The sequence below is a fragment of the Gastrolobium bilobum genome, unplaced genomic scaffold (assembly GCF_033153095.1).
Source record: "Gastrolobium bilobum isolate Gb01-03AN ecotype WA unplaced genomic scaffold, APGP_CSIRO_Gbil_v1 utg15086, whole genome shotgun sequence".
In the NCBI taxonomy this organism is placed as follows: Eukaryota; Viridiplantae; Streptophyta; class Magnoliopsida; order Fabales; family Fabaceae; genus Gastrolobium; species Gastrolobium bilobum.
Genome location: NW_026897226.1, coordinates 27,054 through 48,678, shown reverse-complemented (window position 1 = coordinate 48,678; position 21,625 = coordinate 27,054). Strand labels below are relative to the sequence as shown.

Genomic DNA, 21,625 nt, shown 5'->3' with positions numbered 1-21,625 from the left:
CAATGAGATGTCATTGCATAAATCTTGAAAAATTATGTGGAATAAAAAAAATTCACTTGATTCGGACACCCAAGTCAAAAGTTGTGGCATTTCAAAATTTTACGATCAAAATATTGCCTTTTGTAACATGTGTCTGCGTGTGAATAGTTTCACGCTTGGTTTGGGGCACGTAATGAGAAGGCCCCTGGATGCTCCGTAGAACAAAAGTTTGTTACCAAGAGCTTAACACAAAGGAAGGTAGAGGTAGACCGAAACTTATTTGGGGGAAGGTAGTAAAACAAGACTTAACAGAGTGAGATATAGATTGACGGACGGTGTGCCTTAGAACGGAATGAAGAAAAACTATAAGCATGGTGGAGGGTTAGACCCGTTGCTATTCCTATGTTCCAGATGGTCTCTTTTTAGTCATTTTCCTCTTCATTTCCCTTTCCTCTTCTTTTCCCCTTCTTTTATATATATATATATATAGGAAAACGTGTGTGTCATTTTAGGAGAGAGATAGACACAAAATAAATTTTTTTATTTAAAATTTAAATTAAAAAAATCATCCATTTTATCTCTCATGATTTTCATTTCTTGTGTGTATCTCTCTCCTAAAATGACATAATTTTATGTCATTTAAAATGACAAACACTTTTCCCATATATATTGTCATTTTAAATGACATAAAGTTATGTCATTTTAGGAGAGAGGTAGACACAATTTTTTTTTTTATTTTAAATTTAAATTAAAAAAACCACCCACTTTCTTTCTCCCATGATTTCCATTTCTTGTGTCCATCTCTCTCTTAAAATGACATAACTTATGTCATTTAAAATGACAAACATCAAACCCGATATATATATAAATATATATATATATATATTATTACTATTTTATTTATTTTTATTTTTATCTTATTTAACCTGTTCGATACAAACTCCCTTTTGATGATACATATTGATGGCCTTGTGAATCATATTATATTGTATGAATCGTATCGTATATCGTAAGATACTGATAACTATGACACAACTAATGTGATTTTGACGTATCCTATATTTGCTCTGCAAAGCTGACTGTAATTCGGGAACTTGGTTTCAAATTTGATTTATTCTAACTACATATATGGTTAGGGATCTTAACATATCCAATATTTTCCTATTATGTGATTAGGAATTCTTCTATTTTGGGAGCTTGACCCTTATGTTTAGGGATATACTTGAATCATGGTTTCCCTTTAACTACATATGGTTAAGTTCCCTGATTAACACAGCCCCTTAAAAGCCACAGTTCAAAACTTCATTTTTCCCATTACATATGTCGCGTTTTCGTGTCAGTGTAACCAGTTTATTTCTCTTCTAGCTTCCTCTCATTTTCTCAGCAAGCTTCAAATTCTGGTTCTTTCTATGTCTCTTCAATCTTCAAAATTCATTTATCGCGTCTTACATTGTTTTTTCTTCATTGATTTTCTTGTTTTCAATTATTTACATAATTAAAAAATTAAGCCATTATATAAAAATTAAGAGTGTAACTTATATTAATATAAAATAACCCTATTTTATATTATGTTTTTGTTCCTGGGATCATCTTGAATTATGCAATAGAGCTCTAGTTTAGCGTTTGAGAGTTGATATTATTATTATTATTATGGATGATAAAGTTGTGTGATTGTGTGTGTTTTTTAACTGTAGAGAAGAAGATGCCGACGAGTGGCAGCGTTGCAAATAGGAATGGTTTGATTGAGACTCAGAAAAAGCAGAACAGGGTTTGTGATGAGGGCGAAAGCACACCAACGGTGAAGGCTCAGACAATTGATGAACTTCACTCACTGCAGAGGAAGAAATCTGCACCCACCACCCCCAACGGGTCTCAGTCTAACTTATTTAACCTTTCTGAGGATCAACGCCACAAACAGCAGCTCCAATCCATCAGGTACATAAATATTATTACACTAATTGTAATTGGAAGGTGTTAATTATTACATTTACTTGACCTTAAAATTTTCATGTAATTCATTCACAATTAAACAATATAACATCGCATGAACTTACATTACCTATAAGGGACGGTGATACAACGAAATTTCGTTCCTTTATCAACCTCAAAAATCAAAAGACGTCGATAAATTCCGGTTTGAATACTGTGCGCTTCTTCTAATTTTATTTTCTCCCTTCCCATGATTTGAATTTCGATCATAGCAAGTAGCATGCTTTGTGACTCAAAGTCTCTGGTTTGAACTCAGGAAATGATTTTTTTATGATTATGTAAGGGTATTATTCTTAATCCACACTCGTTAGTCAGAATTCAACGAAGAGTGATTTTTATGATTCAAATTTGAATTTTTTTATTAAGGGAGTATATTTCTTATGATTATTAATTATCATCTAAATTTTACAAATACGTTAATTTTATCGCAATTTCCCTAAAAAAAACAAGAGTTTCCATTTATGCATGATATCTCTATCTCAAGTGGATCCCATTCAGGTTAGTGTGTTTTATTTGAATTTTCAAAAACATAATATTAATTTTGTGCCTGTAATAACAACAAAATTAGTTTGACTTGACAAACCTACAAAAATTCCGGGAGAAAATTATGGGGATGAATAGAAAACGTGCAAGTATTGAAATGAATAACATAATTAATTGACTTTTTTTTTTCTTTCCTCGTTTGTAACGTTTCAGATTCGCTTAATTATTAAAAATCATTTTTCAAAAAAAATGTCTTAATAAAATTTTAATTATAAAGTTTAAATGATTAATCACTATTATTTGAATTAACTGACTTTTATTTTCTTTCCTCGTTTGTAACGTTTCAGATTCGCTTAATTACTAAAAATCATTTTTCAAAAAAAATATCTTAATAAAATTTTAATTATAAAGTTTAAATGATTAATCACTATTATTTGAATTAATTGACTTTTATTTTCTTTCCTCGTTTGTAACGTTTCAGATTCGCTTAATTACTAAAAATCATTTTTCAAAAAAAAAATATCTTAATAAAATTTTAATTATAAAGTTTAAATGATTAATCACGATTATTTGATGAATCAGTGCATCTTTGGCGTCGCTGACAAGAGAAACAGGACCCAAGGTAGTGAAGGGAGATCCAGCTAGAAGGTTCGAAGCACCAAGGGTTGCTCACGTTTCGCACCCCCGGGTCACACCCACCATCGCTGTTAGCGACAGTGCCTTAAAGTTTACCCATGTCCTCTACAACCTCTCCCCTGCAGGTTCTATTTTCCTCTTTCTTTTTATTATTTTATAGGAAAAAATAAAGTATCCTTCCTTGTGTCCACTCAGTAATTTATATAAAGTCTTACTAATAAGACTTTACAGACTTCCTATGAATTTGAAAAATTATCTTCTTTTTTTCTTGTATCAGTCACGTTATCGACGTGTAAATTGAAAAAAAAAAAAAATTTACATTTATTTAAAATCTTATATAAGTTTGTATTTTTTTAGATTACATCCACTAAAACTTTTTTTTATGGGTTAAATAGACGTCCTTTAAAAGGATACAAGTTGTATTCTTTTAGTAATTTACACAAAGTCTGACGAGTAAGATTTTGTATAAATTTGAAAAGTTACATTTTTTTCTACTTTACATGTCAGCGATGTGACTAGAGAGAGAAAAAAAAATAACTTTTCATATTTACACAAAATCTTATCGGTCAGACTTTGTATAAATCACCTAAAAAATACATACAAGCTTATGTTCTTTTAAAGAATACTTCTTTTTCCCTTCTTTTATATACTTCTCAATTTTCATAAATTAAATGCAACTGTCGTGCACGTTCTTTTTTATCCACCTAAGCTTCTCGTAGGACAGGTCTCCTTCGTTATGTTCTATTATAAGGTGACATTACCAAATGTTATATGAATTTTCGTTGTGTGTTTTTTAATTCACAAATTGATGGTACAGATAGGTATTACATCATTTAGTACATCCGGTGTACGAAAACGAGTTCAGCATCATCTTCTCACATCTTTTATTTTGAAAAGAATTGGTCAAGCATGGCAACCTAATTAATACAAATTAATAATTAGTTGTATATAATCTGAATAATTTTCATGCAGTAAAACTTTGTGGCCAACAAAATGGTGATGAATTTACTATGAAACGTAAAGTTACATAATGTTAATGTAGGATACGTGAGAAAATCCTGTGTATGATTGTAATATACTAATATTATTATTAATGTGATATGTTATAGCGTTTTTTGGGTTTGGATTTGGAACAGAACTTTATGAACAGGCGATCAAGTATGAGAAAGGTTCGTTCATCACTTCAACTGGGGCATTGGCTACGCTTTCGGGGGCCAAGACGGGTCGGTGTCCAAGAGACAAGCGTGTGGTTAAGGATGATGTTACTGAGAAAGAGCTTTGGTGGGGAAAGTAAGCATTTTTTTACCATATTATAATGTTATTATTTTTCACTTTTTTTTTTCTTTCCCAATTTTTTTTCCTTTTTGATACTAAAAAAATTATGATTTGAAGGGGTTCCCCTAACATCGAGATGGACGAGCATAGTTTCATGGTGAATAGAGAAAGAGCCGTTGATTACTTGAACTCTTTGGAAAAGGTCATTTCTCTCCCCTTTCCTTCTATCCTCCTTCTTTCTCTCATGTGCAAATATGCAACCTTTGAAGTTAGGTAGGGTCGGATTATTGTGACAAGGCTCTATTTGGGTCGCGCCCCTGCTGGCGGAGATATTAGAACTTATGTCCTACCTCAAAGAAATAATTAGAATTATAAAATAAAATAAAAAACAATATCATTATGGTTCCCATATTTCAAAAATAAATGAAACACGATAGCATGACTCAAGAATTGATTTTGGATAAAACACGATTGCATTGGTTGATTATGTAGTCGGTCTCATCTGATTGGGAAAAAGACTTTGTTTATTGGTTGTATATTTTAAAATATGTCAAAGATATCTCTGAATATGTTGGTCTCTCTCATCTTTATAATAAGATGAGAACCTTTGCAGTCCTTTTGTCCAAGTTGCAAGCAAGATTTTCTTAACAGGAAACTCACATTTGTTTAAATCAGTGACGAAAATCTTGAACCCATCATTTCGTATCTTATCCTAACAAATATGAGCTACTGATATGTGTTTGTGTGGCTCTGCATTGAAAATTTGCGTACATCTATATTTTCCCTATTTTGAATATATGTCTTAACTTACTAGAAGTTAACCTCCATTGTCAGAAAATTATTAATCAGGATATATGAATTTGCTTTCCTCATTAATAACTGCATGAGGTACCTTATGCATTAGATAAATTGAATGTATCCCATATTCATTGTTTCTATGTCGTATTCATTTTTTTTTTTTTATAATAATGGAGGCCCTGGCCAGAGAAACTATATTAATAACTGTTGCATGTTTAAAGAAACATGCTCAATCAGTAAGTTTGCACATAAAGAATTCCAAACAGATAAAATGCTAACAGCGGGAGAGGAATATAACAACAACTCTTCACCCTTGTGATTAAATCCTAACTTTGCTAAACTATCTGCACGTTCATTAAACTCCCTAGGAATAAACTTCCAAAGGATTTGATCAAAACTCTAAGTAGCTTTCATGATTCTATCGATTAAGGAAGCAAAGCCACATTGGTTAGCTTGAGTTTCTACACAGAGGAGAGCTTATTTGTTATCACATTCAAGCCAAATTTTCGAGTATTTTCTATCACCTGCTAGCTTTAGTCCTTGCAAAATGCCCCATAATTCAGCTTCCAAAGGAGAGGACACCCCTATATTCAAAGAAAAACCTCACAACCATTCTCCATTAGATGAACACATAAAACCACCACGAACTCCTATATTGAAATGTAAGTTTACAGCACCATCAACACAGATTCTGATTGCATCTTGTTCTACGTTCTGTCCAGTGTCTTCAAAGCATAAAGAAGAAGCAGGCCTTGGCAAGAAAGGATTAATGGTGCTATTCTTCTTCATATCAGCAAGGTAGCATAGAATTCTGTGAACTGGATCGTAAGGCCAAGAAAACATATCCTAATGAATAGAAGCATTTCCCCATTGCCATAAGAACCAGCAGGTTACAAAGAAGACTTCTTTCCAAGAGTGCCAGAGATTGGTTGAGAATGGTTTATCCAGATTCAGCCTAAACCACTCTAATCCATCTTCAGACATGAAGTTAATAGGGATTTTTCCAGCAAACCATTTTTCCCATATGCTTCTTGCAGCTTTACAGTCTCTGAGAGTGTGAATTATAGTCTCTTGACCAGTGAAACAAATGGGGCAATGAATCTCCCCTCCACCCGAGTGACAAGTTATGCTTCTAACAGGTAATTTATTCAGGCAAGCCATCCATATAAAAACTGCAATCCTATAAGGCCCTATCCACTTCCAAATCGCAGACCAAATTTTGTCTTTCCCAGTACCAGAATCCATCATCTGACAATAAGCATTCTTCACAAAGGATTTACCTGGACTTCTTTTTTTCCAATTTAGCCAGTCATCTGGGTTGCTGGATCTTGGAGGAGAAATGCTATTTATCTTGCTTAAAACAGATTCATCAAGAAAATTCATCAAGTAGCTCCATTTCCACTACCCTGTACTCAAATCAACAAGCTCATATACTTTTAGATCTAGATCAGAGTTGGGAGGTTTAGATGAAGCCAGATCAAAAAGGTTATTTTTCTAACCTCCCCATACATCTGTCCAGAAAAAAGTATCCTCCCCATACATGATGTGACATCTTCTCTCTGGCTGTACAAATATTCTTCCAAAGGGTAGAGTCACTCATTTTTGCAATCAGGCTACGTTTAGGACTCTGCTTCCTTCCATATTTGCTAAGCAGAACCTGGGCCCAAAGACTATCTTGATCATTGACAAGCTGCCAAGCAATTTTCTGCATGAAAGCTTCATTCTGAATCCTCAGATTTATAATACCAAGACCTCCACACTCCTTAGGATAACACAACTGTTCCCAGGCTACATAATGTGCTCTTCTTTTGGACTCTGAGTCACCCCAAATAAAATTGTATTGCAACTTTTCAATATCCTGACAGACATGAGCTGGCAGAATGTTACTCTGCATCTGGTAGCAGGGAATGGCAGAGATTACACTTTTAGCTAAAGTGATTATGCCTGCCAGAGATAAGCACTTGGATTTCTAGCCTTGAAGTCTGTTTTGCACTCTAAAAATCACATCAGCATAGTGATCTTTCCTAATTCTTCCATGTCTCATCAGAACTCCCAAATACCGACCAAGGTTATTAACCTTTTTAAAACCACTTACAGTAGAAATATTATCCACAGCCTCCTGAGGAGTATTTTTGGAGAAAAAGATGCAGGATTTCTCTATACTCACACACTGGCCTGACATACTAGAAAAGATCTTCAAACAATTGATAATACTGTTCAGTTGACTAAGAAAAGCTTCAGCAAATAGGATGATATCATCCGCAAATAAAAGGTGAGATATAATGGGACCAGATTTGCCAGCCTTGATAGGTATCCAATTCTTCCTCTCCACTTCATCCATGATTAGGTGGGTGAGCTTTTCCATACATAGAACAAAAAGATAAGGGGATAAAGGATCCCCTTGTCTTATTCCCCTTGTCTTATTCCCCTCTGAGACTGAAATCCAGGAGTTCTTGTTCCATTCCATAGAACCTCAAGGTAAGGGCTAGAAACACATCCCATGATAGCATCAATCATAGCTTCTGGTAGTTTCAGATCTTCTAGGACTGTTCTTATGAACTTCCAGTTGAGTTTGTAATAAGCTTTCTCTAAATCAATTTTGATAGAGAAGAAACTTTTCCTACCTTTCATCCTACGCATAGAGTGTATAAGTTCCTGTGCAATTATGATATTGTCCTGAATGTGTCTCTTTGGAACAAAGCTAGTCTGATTTGGGGATATAATATTCCCCAGGAGAGGTTTAATTTTGTTGGCCAGGATCTTGCTAAGTCCCTTATACACAGAATTGCAAAGAGCAATAGGCCTGAATTGCTTCATCAAGCAAGGTCTATCAACTTTGGGAATTAGAGCAATAAGAATGTGGTTTATTTCTCTATCTGATTCGGATGATGAAGATAGTACTGCATACTGTTGAAGATTTGGGTTTTGAAGAAATCTCGATTTCTTTGATAAAACATGGCTGGAAGTCCATCTGGTCCAGGAGCTTTAAGAGGAAGCATTTGAAAAAATGCATTTTTTACATCCTCAAGAGTGATATTCAGAGACAGCTTAACAAGTTGGTCCTCTTTTATTTCTGGCCAATTATTTCTAGTTTGACTTCAGACAGGATCAGCAATATCTTCCTTAAACAAATTTAAGAAAAATTCATTAATTCCTCTTCTCCAGTCACCCAGCAGCCATTATCATCCTGGAGTTTTAGAATTTTGTTTTTTTCCTACGAATCAAAGTACTAGTGTGATAAAAACGAGTGTTTCTATCACCATCTCTAATCCATTCTCCCCTGGACTTTTGATACCAAATTTGCTCCTCCTGATCCAGAATTTCTGATAGCTCCTTCCTCAGCTTAGTTTCCAACTCTTCAAGTTGGTAACTATTTTTAGAATTAAGCTGCCTTTTGAATGCCCTCCATACGAGCTATCACTCTGTTTTTTCTATGATAAATAAATCCAAAAATGTTCTTGTTCCACTCCTTTAGCAATGGAATAAAGGAATTCACACTTTCCAATAAGCTAGCTGTAGGATTCCAATTTGCTTTAAGGAAATGGTTAAATCTGGGATCATTTTGCCAAGTAGCCAAAAATCTAAAAGGTCTCTCCCTCCAACCGATCTCTCCCTCCAACTGGTCTCGTCTTTCTCCATTCTAATGAGGATAGGGCTGTGATCCGAGAAAAGCCTAGGGAGAACTAAGACATCATCTTCCTCAAAGTTTTCTCTCCATTCATCATTAGCTACTGCTCTATCTAGTCTTTTATATACTCTGTCTAGATGGAGAAATTTAGGTCCTTTCCAAGTGAACATATTTCCCCCACCCCCCTGATCCATAGCCCCACAAGCATCTAGAACATTGTTAAACCTGTTGCAACGATTAATATCTACTGGCCCCCCTCCTCTTTTTTCTAAAGCTGAGGCTATTTCATTAAAGTCACCAGATAGCATCAAAGGGTCATTCATAATTCTTCCTATTTGCTCCAACTCTTCCCATAGCATCCTGCGTTTCTCTTCTTGAGGATTGGCATATACAGCTGTCCAAAAGAAGCCTTTCTTGTCAGGAAACTCCACCCAAATATGGATGAATTGATCATGTTTAACATGAAGAGTAATCTTCACATCACTGTGATTCCACATTATCCAAATCCCTCCAGCAAAACCTTTCGCATCATCAATTATGTAATTGAAAAATCCCAAACTACGAATTATGCTTATAGCTTTATTTCCACTTACTCTTGGCTCTAAGATAGCAGCTACACCAACATTATGCTTTTTTTTGAAATCTGTTGAAGGTACTCTTAAACTGTTTTTTTGCAGCACCTCTACAGTTCCAAGTTAGGATATTCATTGAGAACTTTGGGATTGTTGCAGGATTCCAAAGTTCTTCCTACTTAACTCTTGACATTCAACATTAGGCTCCTGAATTCCAGCCTCTCCATCACCACAAACTGACTCGCTTCTAACAATCATAGCATTATTCAGGTTTGCACACAGTGATAATTCAAACTCCATACCTGATTGAGCTTCCACCATCTTTACTTCTTCTCCCATATCATGATCAGGGGGATCAGGATCCTTCATAGCATTGTCACCATTCAACTTGTCATCAGAATGATTGATACTAAATTGGACAGGGTTGCCATCTCCAGAAGAAACTTCAACAGCCATCATCAAGTCACCCCATAAATTACCTTTCTGCTGCTCAAGAGGAAGTTGTGTAGAATTCTGAATAGGCTTTTGCAAAGAGTTGTTGCTTGAAGCAAGATTTGCAAGGGAACTATCAATGGCTCCCTTTCCTTTTGCATTTTGAGTCTTAGCAGGACCTTCCTTTGGAATTGGCACAGTTGATTTTGATCCTGAAACTTTCTTATCAGTATTAGAAGCTACTGCTGTAAACTTCATCCCCACAGCTGAGGGTTGGCTTTTCTCATTCACTGAGTCATTTTCCTTGTTCACCTTAGTATTAGAGGTGTCAACATCAGAATTCTTTTTAGGGAGACTTGTCAGAATGACTTTCTCATTTTTCAACCCTGTCTTTGGGCCAGCCAAGTTCTTCCTGTTGGATATATCCTCTCCAAATGTTCTGTTATTACCAGTTTTCATTTTCTGAAAATTTTGGGGACCTTTCTTTCTGCCTTGAACCACCATCCAAGGTCCTACACCTTGTGGCCCTGGGTTCTCCATTGGCTGTTCCTGAGCTTCTTCAGCTTTGGTTGTCGTGGTTGGCTTAACAAAGTCTGGACAAGAGTCTGAATTGTGTCTATATCTTTCACATTTGAGACAAATTAAGAATAGCTCCTCATATTCAACTCTTTTCCTACACCCATCGAGAATATACTCCCCTCTCAATGGCTTTGAGAGATCAATTTCTATACAGACTCTCGCAAAACGAGCTCTGTCCCCAGTAGAAGTGATTTTATCCACTTTCAGAACTTTTCCTATCATTGTTCCCAAATGATTAAGAAAAGGAAATTCGCAATATTCTTGAGGAATACCTGGTAGACGGACCCATGCTGCAACCTTGTGAATATTAGCTTTATCTGGATCAAAACATGGCTCCCATTTCCTAGTTGCAAGGTAATGGCCTAAAATGACCTAGGGACCACCTGTAATGGCTAGGTTTAGGTCTTCTAAGTTGCTAAACCTTACTGAGAAAAACTCATTTCCAAGATCCGTCACCGTTATGCTTCCAGCCTTAGCCCACAGAGACTCAAGTCTTTTCTTCATGAATCCAACCCCAAAAGCTTTACAATCAGAGCATTCTTCCAACGCTGACGCATCCTTGCTCTAGCTTCTTTGTTGCTCCTTATCTCCACTGATCTGTCGTCCCTTATTACTGTTTGGAATCCCCATTCTGTATCATTACCCAAGCGTGGGTCCAGAGGTTCCAAATCTGGTTCTTCCTCCTCAGTTATCTAGAGTATGGCATCTCCTGACACACCATTCTCCACCCCCGTTACTTCTGCAATTGATCTCTGTTTTTCGATCACCGAAGATCCAGTTTGATACTCCTTCAGTGCCTCTCTTATCCGTGCTTCCGTTGGAATTTCCTCTCCATTTTTAGTTCGCTTAGTGCTCCTTCTTGACATAGACAGTAGCTCACTGTTGTTAATATTCGCATCCCCTATTGAAAACTTTCAAAGAAAAACTCGTTGATTGAACTCTAGCATAAAGGAAAATTTTCGCGCGTGTGAAGATACGCGCCTAACCCATTGCTTGAGTTCTTTACTTGCCTCTGCCACTTTTCTTTGTATTCATTTTTTTTACCATGCCTATTTTTGAGGAATGGAATCAATAGATGGTATTTCGTAAAACGAAAATAGAGTTATTACATTTATGTTTTGAGTTACTATTGGCAAGTCCTGTTGAATTTCCTTGTGTAATGGATTAGAGAGTCTGGCCAATTTATTATTATACCTTGTTTTTGGTGGAATTTATTTATATACCTTTGCTTATAAACTTTTAAAAATATGCAAAAGCAATTTCCTTTGAAAGAGCTAACCCCACCATAATGTGGATGTTCCTAACTCGTTCAGGATTGCCTCCTGATACATATGATTTATCCAAAAAAAGAAGAAAAAGAAAATAGACTTTTTAAATATCTTATCTGAATATGAATGACAATTGGTAGTGTTATAAAAAATATTCCTGATTTTCAGGTCTTCGTGAATGACCAATTCTTGAACTGGGACCCAGAAAACCGAATCAAAGTCAGGATTGTCTCTGCTAGAGCTTACCATTCCTTGTTTATGCACAACATGTAAGTAAAAGCAAAAGCATTATTTAGCATCACACCGATACTTTGTAACACTGGGTGTGTGGCAGGTGCATCCGACCTACTCCTGAAGAGCTTGAGAATTTCGGTACACCAGACTTCACAATTTACAATGCTGGACAATTCCCTTGTAATCGTTATACTCACTACATGACATCCTCAACTAGTATAGATCTTAATCTTGCTAGGAAGGAAATGGTCATCCTTGGGACGCAATATGCTGGGGAAATGAAGAAGGGTCTTTTTAGTGTCATGCATTATCTCATGCCTAAGCGTCAAATCCTCTCCCTACACTCTGGTTGTAATATGGGCAAAGATGGGGATGTTGCTCTCTTCTTTGGACTTTCAGGTATAGTATCAATAGATCAGAAGACTGTTAATTAGAATATGGCTCCAAACTTCCGTTAGTCGGAAGAAAGATATTTTAGAAAATAGAAAAATTAAATATATTTTAGAGAAAGAGGTTATTTTTATTTCTATTCAATTCTTTTCCTTTTAATTGGATATCAAATGGTGAAAACTACATCTATTTATATTATTGATCTCTCTCCAGGTTAGAAACTAAGAATTATGTCAACACACTTTTCATCTAAAGGTTATTATAAATAATTTTGTGGAAATTGTTACGATCTTTTAGTCTAAACATGAAATCATTCTCTGTAAAATAGTATAGAATAGATTATTGTAAAGTTGAACTAAACAACTCTTTAAAATATTTATAGAAGTAGAGTCAAATATAAGTACCCAGCGAAATGAAAAAAAGGTTTACTTTTTCAAAATTGTGTAGTCATACTTTAGGTGATTATGGGGTTCCATTTGCAAGGTATGGGACTTGAGTTCCACATTGGTTGTATGGGCAACTAATGTGGGGTTTATAAAGCCTTGGACACTCTCATCCTTTGAGCTAGTTTTTGGGGTGGTTCATCTCAAGGTCTCATCAAATGGTATCAGAGCATCCATCACGTGGAGTTGTGTGTGGGGGCACGCACTAGGGAAGCGTGGTGGAATGTTGGGGTTCCATTTGCAAGGTATGAGACTTGAGTCCCACATTGGTTGTATGGGCAGCTAATGTGGAGTTTATAAGGCATTGGGCACTCCTACGTTTTGAGCTAGCTTTTGGGGTGGTGCATCTCAAGGTCTTATCAAATGGTATCAGAGCATCCATCACGTGGAGTTGTGTGTGGGGGCACGCACTAGGGAAGCGTGGTGGAATGTTGGGGTTCCATTTGCAAGGTATGGGACTTGAGTCCTACATTGGTTGTATGGGCAACTAATGTGGGGTTTATAAGACCTTGGACACTTCCACCCTTTGAGCTAACTTTTAGGGTGGTGCATCTCAAGGTCTCATCACGTGGATGTCACACGATATCCTTAGACATAGATTTGAGTTATGACTTGTTTCTTTTATCTATTTTGAACAACCTTTTTTTATTTCTTTTTTTTTATTATTATTATATATGTATATTAGGTACTGGAAAGACCACTCTTTCGACTGATAATAATAGGTATTTAATTGGAGATGATGAACACTGTTGGAGTGAGAGAGGTGTTTCAAACATTGAAGGTGGTTGCTATGCCAAATGTATTGATCTATCTAGGGAGAAAGAACCTGATATCTGGAACGGAATCAAGTTTGGTACAGGTACTACCTTATTAATCTATATCTATACTACGTACTTTTAACATCACTTCATCTTTGATTCCCTCTTATACCAAATGCATTTTGATATATTTTTCTTCACTTGGTTATTAGTTTTGGAGAACGTTGTTTTCGATGAGCATGTTCGAGATGTTGATTACGCTGACAAATCAGTTACAGGTAAGCAAAGACTGAGTTATGATTTGGTCACACCAATGAATAGTTGACTTAATATGTGCTTGGATAAACGAGGTTGCTTAGTAAACTACCATTATGTAGCAACTAGCAAGGGATAAGGATGGAATTGAATACATAAGAAGGATAAGACACGAAAACAAGTCAAGCCTCCACTTGCCAACATTTCTGCTGCAGGCTATTTCATTCTTAGGATCTGTTTAAATTAATTTATTTTTTCAGTTCTTCAAATTTATTTTTAAATAAAATTTAGAAATTGATTTTGAAAATAAAAAAATATGTAAACTTATTTAGAATATAGTTGAACTTAAAATTATAAAAGAGTTTAATTTATTTAAAAAATATCATTAATGAATCTTCATAATTATAAGATTACCACCTTAAAATAATTTAAAATTAATAAGAAGTTGAATTTATTTACAAAAATACAATTAACGAATCTTTATAATTACAAAACTGCCACTGTAAATAATAAAATTAAGAAATAAATTTTGAAAGCATCTTTTAAGTTATTCCTCAATTTTAGTTTTAAAAGAGGGGTTTAGGTAGTTCGTATTAGGTTATATGTTCAATTCTCAGCAATGTATCCAAAAAAATAAAAATTAATTACTATTTTGAGTTATTTTTATGAAACAACACTTTTAAAATAAATTTAAAAACATTTTAAAAATAAAATCAAACAGCCTTATATATATTTAGTAAACCATAATACTAATTAATTACAATAGACCTTGTTGATAATATATATGGGTTATATTTATCTCATTTTTTATGAGATAAATAAATTTTCTACACATACAAAAGAAGGGTGGGTCCCACCTTTTTTTTCTCTCTCCTCTTAATTACCGGTGGGTTCTATTTTTAATCTTGTTTCTACAACATGAGATAATCATTTTCCTACAACATAAGAAAATTATTTTCCTATATATATATAGGGTTAAACATTTCTACAACCACTTTAGATAAGGTTGTCTACAGCTACCTTTTTAACTAAGTCTGACACATAAAAATTGCATTTTCTCTCTCCGCCGCGTCAGCCACCGACAATGTCTGGGAAGAGAAAAAAAACAACTTTATTGTTATTACTATGTCTTATTGGTCACACTTAGTGGGCTGTAGATAATGTTATTGGTCACAAATATATTTGGTAAACCATAGCTTATACTAACAATAGACCTTGTTGATAAATATAATATTGATTTTCTATATTGCAGAAAATACTCGTGCAGCTTATCCTATTGAGTACATTCCTAATGTAAAGTTACCATGTGTTGGTCCTCACCCAAAGAATGTAATACTTTTGGCATGTGATGCATTTGGTGTGCTTCCACCTGTGAGTAAGCTAAACCTGTCGCAGACCATGTATCATTTCATCAGTGGATATACAGCTTTGGTAATGTCTCAGTAACTTACTATACTTCTATCTTGTTAATATTGCTTCCTCTGTATCTCTCTCTTATAATTTCTTTTCTGTATGATAACTAAAGGTGGCTGGCACGGAGGAGGGTATAAAGGAGCCACAGGCAACATTTTCAGCTTGTTTTGGTGCAGCATTTATAATGCTACACCCTACAAAGTATGCAGCCATGCTTGCTGAAAAGATGCAGAAACATGGTGCTACTGGATGGCTTGTTAACACTGGTTGGTCTGGTGGAAGGTATGCTATTATTTGTGATCACTAAAATATAATTTTTTCACTTTAAAATATAAATAAAGAGGGCGAGGCTAGAGGAGTGATAAACCTGTTTCTTTATAACTGAAAGCTCACATGTTTGAATATTGGAGATAGGCTCTTTAAAAATATGTATGAGATAAGGCTGCATACAAGATTTAGCCTCATCTCTACCTTAGTTAGTCGGGGTTTGATAGGGTGTGGTTTATAAAATTTATATCTAACTTTGTTCCTGCTTCTCTCAAACTGCAGTTATGGTTGTGGAAGTCGTATTAAGCTGCCCTATACAAGAAAAATTATTGATGCTATTCATTCCGGAAGCCTATTGAGTGCAGAGTACAAGAAGACTCAGATTTTTGGGCTTGAGATCCCTACTGAAGTGGAGGGAGTCCCCTCAGAAATTCTGGACCCTGAGAACACGGTTAGTTGTCCTAGAACATAATAATTTTTTCAATCATTTTAAGTATTTTTCCATTTTAAAAGTCTTTTAACATTGGACATCTTGTTCTGTTGCAGTGGTCAGACAAAAAAGCCTACAAGGAGACACTGTTGAAGCTGGCTGGATTGTTCAAGAAGAATTTTGAAACCTTCACAAACTGCAAGATTGGCGAGGACAACAAACTCACAGAAGAGATTCTTGCAGCTGGTCCAATCGTTTGATGCTTAGCCACTCCTCCTCCACCCTTTCTCTTTGCTTGGATGGCTGTTGATTTTGCACTTGTTGATTACTTGGATTTGAAAGAAAGACGATATTTGAGTACATGACAGCCATTATGCCTTGACACTTAGAAAAGTTAAAAAAAAAAAATTGCTGCTATTGCAATTAGGTCGTGTCTTGTCTTTTTCTTATTTTCTAAAGTTGGTTTATCCATGAGAATATTTAAGCCCTGACTCTATTCTATGTAGTAAACTTCATCAACAGCCATATCAACCAACCAAAATCTTTTGCTTGATCTCCCAAACAGTTCTGAATATGTCAACTTGAGTTAGTGTGAATATAACAACCAAGATTAACTATGAAATCACAGACTTTATACTTGCGTATGACTTTCAGTTCATCAAATATTTCCGGAATTTTCAGAACTGAACCATCCTCATATATAGTCATAGATAATCTTATTCTGAACTGAACCGTCATTAAGAAAATGCTTGTTCACAACAACAAAGTCACCACTGAAGACAAATAGTTAGCAAGCAAGAAGGGACAATAATATGCCAAGACGGACGTACATAATAAAACAAAATTTTGCAAAGCAAACTTCAAAACTGGGACTACAGATATTAGAAGTATATGGCTCAAAACACACATTATTTCCATGAATCTGGCTAGTTGATGAGGTTGGCATTGGGGCCACAAGAAGTGAATTTTTCTCACCCTACTTTGATATCTTCTCCAGAAGTGCATCACAATCCCAACAATTTGAGTGTGCCACACCCCCTGTACGTTGTGAAGAATTCTCTGGGAAATAATGAAGTCACCTAAGCCACTGGGAATATTTTGGATGCTTAGATTTCTAATTTTCGGCCTAGAAATTTATGTTGAATATACATGTGCATTTAGGCTCCACATCTGCATTGGACCAAAACTAGTTTTATAATTACACTTGTTCTCAGGAAATAAAAATGAAGGGAAAGCCTTTCACATTGATATACCTGCTTATAGGACTACCACCCAATGTTTCATAGGGACCTTGTTTTGCTGCTAATTCAGAAGATCTTAGAGCATGATAGTATCAAGTTTCAAATATCTCCTTGTTCACCTCTTGTGCCTACACTCCATATTTAATTAAACTATCCGATTGAAGAACATCTAACTTAAACTTCAGAAAGATTAGAAGACCCAGAACTCAGGTGAACTAAATGCCTTGCGAAGTTATTAATATACATTTTATATTTTATTTGTTTGCGGTTAGTTATTTTATTTTGAGCCTAGTACTAGCTTTCTGTTACAAGCACAGGTTGAAATAAAAAATGGTTGAAAATTGTTGAAAAATTTTCACATATGAAAAAAGGGAGTACCCATCGTAGCACTAAAGATTTGTCCACAAAAATTATCTAGAAACCAAATAAATGCGGGCCTAACTCAGGAAGTACGCCTGAAATGTCCCACTTTTCCACTTACATATCGTCATAGTGCAATTGATGTCAGATTACAAATAGCTTTTTGTGTTGACTTGTATGCTCAATAATCTAAGGGTGTATTGGTTTGAAATTTCAAAGGATTTTAATGGATTATTTTTGAACAAAAAAATTCGTTTGTATTCGATTAGGATTTTAAAGGATTATTTTAGAATCCGTTCAAATTCGTTGGTATTTAATAAGGATTTTAAACAATGAAATCACAATCTCGTGGTATTCAAAAATCCAACGATTTTAATAGATTTTCTATTAGTGTGGATTTCGTGAAACTTTTTAGTGAAAAATATAAATATGATGCCTCTCTCACAATCTTACCTTAACCCCTCAGATTTCTTGAGATTCTTCTATTGTAGTGTTTTCTTCTTCCTTTGGCAGGTTGACTGCTTGAAATTGGGTTCCGTCATGGGAGCTTCATCAAAACTAAAAAAAAAAGACTTATTTTTAAGCGATTTTCATCACAAAACAACTCAGAAACAACAAACCAACGAGATTTTAATATAATCTATCTCAAAAATAACATATTTTGAGCCATTTTTTGAGAAATTTTGGAAGTTTAAAAAGTGATTTTTCAAGCTATGGGTCGCGGTTTTTCTTGGCACAAAAATGTGTGATTTTTGTATTAAAAACAACATAAAACAGTGAAAAATAACAATTTTTGTTTTACATCAATGAAACAATATCAATTTAAAGAAAGATTGAAACTTTCATAATATGAACCCTATATTTCGTAACAATACATTCATGAACGAAATTCCTTAACTATAGGAAACGATTTCAAATAATTTTGTGTCAATAGATAACTAAAAAAAAAAAGCCACAAAGCAATTTAAGGTTTCAATGTATTGACTGAAAAAAAATTTGAGAAATTTTCTAAACTTTCATGTAATTAAACCCTAAATTTTAGAATATTCAATAAAAATATGCATATTATGATATATGGTTAGAAAACTCTCATAACGTAAAATAAAAATCCCAAGATTTTCAAGATCAATTGCAAAAAATTCCGAACGAAATTTTATCATGAACTTTAGGTTCTATATGCAATTTTTATAATCATATATGCATAACTTTGATACCAAATGAAGAAGATAATTTTCAACCCATTAGATATGTGAAAAGCTGTTGTTTAGTAATTTTGAATGTTTGTTAAAAATTATATTATAGTTTACTAATTGAGAAAATTATATTAGGTTTTACTTTTTTTTATTAATTTCATTGCATTTCTTTGTTATTTTTTATGGGGAATATTATATTTACAACCTATTTTTGTTTACAACCTTTTACAATCATATCTTAACCGTTGATTTCCGTCAATCAATGGTTATTATTTTCGCAAATCAAACTCATTAATTAATATTTAATTTGGAAGTTGACTGTTGATATATAGTTATTATTTTCACAAATCAAACTCAAACTCATTGAGAAAATTATATTAGATTTTATTGATATGTGGAGAGTTGTTGCTTAGTAATTTTTGAGATAATTTCCAACCCGTTGTTAAGTTTACTTTTTTTATTAATATCATTGCATTTCTTTGTATTTGTTTTTATTGACTCTTTGTAATTTTGAATATTTGTTAAAAATTCATATAGTTTTTTGAAATCTTATAAAGTCTATGAAATCTTGATTGTAAAAAAAGTTTTTTAAAAAAGTTTATAAAGTTTCTCCAATTTTAAAATATCTTTTTATCTCAAAAAAAGTCTTTTAAATTCCTAATCCAATATACCCTAAGTGAACACGTTTAAATACTTAATTGAATGTGCCCATAATCTTCCGGTTACTTTACCTAATGCAAGTTCCTTGGATAAAGAAAATAAAAGATTTGTCAATGAAAAGAAGAAGAAGAAGAAGAAAGAAATAAAAAATCCACTGAACCAGAAACTTAGAAAAAGAAACAGGACTTGGTACTCGAACTTATAAAGCATGAAAAGGATTCCATTTTCCATCTGGGACTTCAAAATTTCAAACCAGATTTTTTGTGCCTGTATAAACTTCTTTGATTTTCACTATGCATATGTAACATTTTGGTAAAAAAAAAAAATAAGAGGCACATTTTGAAACATGCAAAATATGCCATTCAAGATTGATATTTTTATAAAATGAAGGGGAAAATAGAGAAAGATCAAACGGAAAGAACGTCATAAATTCGTATTCAGTTTTGATAGAAAACATGTATGTATGTCTTTATGTAGGACTTCAAGAATAAATAAGGAGACTGATTAGACCTCAAAAGGATCATTCTGCAAGACAACGATTGTTATCATTGTTGTCAAAAACTAGTGTAAAAGCGTAAAAAATTTACGTTTTTACATTTTTACTTAAGTGTTGCGTGTTAAAACGCAAGTAAAAACTCTCCCCGATAAAAACTGGTAAAAACTATGTGTAAAAACATAAAAACAGTATAAACGCGAGTTTTTACGTTTTTACTTAAACAAAAAAATGAACCGGGTCAACATTTAACCCATGACATAATTTTATTTTTATTTCCCCTAAATCAAATGCACAGTATCTTCTTCCAGCTATTCGAAAAAAAAAAAAAACTTGCAAGAGACCACTGTATTTCCATTTAGGAGTTTGTTAAACTTTATTTTGTTGATATTTTGGAATTTGGTTATAGAAGTTGTTAAACTTTTTTTGTGTTTTGGACTTGTGTCTTATATAGTTATGAAATTTATATCTTTTAAATATAAAGTTATTCATTGAATTTTGAGTGGTGACTCGTGTGATATTTTTTTTTTTACATGCATATATATATATATATATATAGGGAAAAACATCTATCCTTTTAAAGGATATAAATTTATATCTTTTTAGATCCTAACCGTTGATGGACGGAAATCAATGGTTAAGATCTATAAACTTATATCCTTTAAAATGATAGATGTTATTCCCATATATATATATATATATATATATATATATATATATATATATATAGGGTCAGGATCATTTTACACCAGTGTAAGTTACACTCTCAATCTTGTCCGTTGATCCCACTTATATCTAAGGGCTCTAATTTTTTAATAATGTGAGCCATTGGATACAAGTGGATCAATGGTCAAGATCGAGTGTAAGACTTCTAACTCTTACACCGGTGTAAGAATATTCTGCCCCATATATATATATATATATATATATATATATATATATATGGATCAGGATCATTTTACACCGGTGTAAGATTAATAAGTCTTACTCTGCATCTTAACTTTTGATTTCCGTGCATCCAACGAATTTAGAAAGTCATATGAATTAATTAATATTAATTAATCATTAATTACACTACAAATGAGAACCGTTGATTTCCGTCAATCAACTGTTAAGATGTGGTGTAAGACTTGTTAGTCTTACACCGGTGTAAAAAGATCTTGCCCCTATATATATATATATATATATATATATATATATATATATATATATGTATGGGTTAAAAGTTTCTTATGTGACAGAAAAATATCAACTCATTCCTGCACAAACACAATAGCATGGGTCCCATGAAAGTTTAAAACAAGAAAAAGGAAAAAAGCTGACAACGACGTGTTTTCTGTGTGCAGGAACGGACGAAATTCTTATGCAACATAAGAATTTGAATCCCCTATATATATATTATATATATATATATATATATATATATATATATATATATATATATATATATATATATATATATATATATATATATATATATATGGGTCCGTCGCTTCTCATGTGACTGCTGATGAGAAAAGTTGCAGCAAATTTTTAACACTAGGATACACGTGCGGATCTTAGGATACACGTGCGGATTCTATCAAAAAAAAAAAAAAAAAAAAAACCAGGATTCGGACGCATATCCTGATAAAAGTAAGTGTTGCTGCACTTTTTCCCTTCTGCAGTCACATAAGAAGTATTTTCCCCTATATATATATATATAGGGTCAGGATCATTTTACACCAGTGTAAGTTACACTCTTAATCTTGTCCGTTGATCCCATTTATATCTAAGGGCTCAAATTTTTTAGTAATGTGAGCCATTGGATACAAGTGGATCAATGATCAAGATTGAGTGTAAGACTTTT

At 33.7% G+C, this 21,625-nt stretch overlaps 1 protein-coding gene across 1 annotated transcript; it reads left to right on the top strand.

Annotated features, from left to right (window-relative positions):
• The first annotated feature begins 1,681 nt into the window (after positions 1-1,681).
• On the top strand, positions 1,682-16,214 carry LOC133304984 (phosphoenolpyruvate carboxykinase (ATP) 1-like). The gene is made up of 12 exons (XM_061505078.1): positions 1,682-1,914; positions 3,034-3,212; positions 4,224-4,377; positions 4,480-4,564; positions 11,808-11,908; positions 11,974-12,272; positions 13,392-13,565; positions 13,677-13,742; positions 14,972-15,150; positions 15,245-15,414; positions 15,682-15,850; positions 15,946-16,214. Exons 1-12 carry the CDS (start codon positions 1,682-1,684, stop codon positions 16,087-16,089), a joined length of 1,953 nt encoding a protein of 650 aa, XP_061361062.1. The 3' UTR covers positions 16,090-16,214.
• Positions 16,215-21,625: the final 5,411 nt, after the last annotated feature.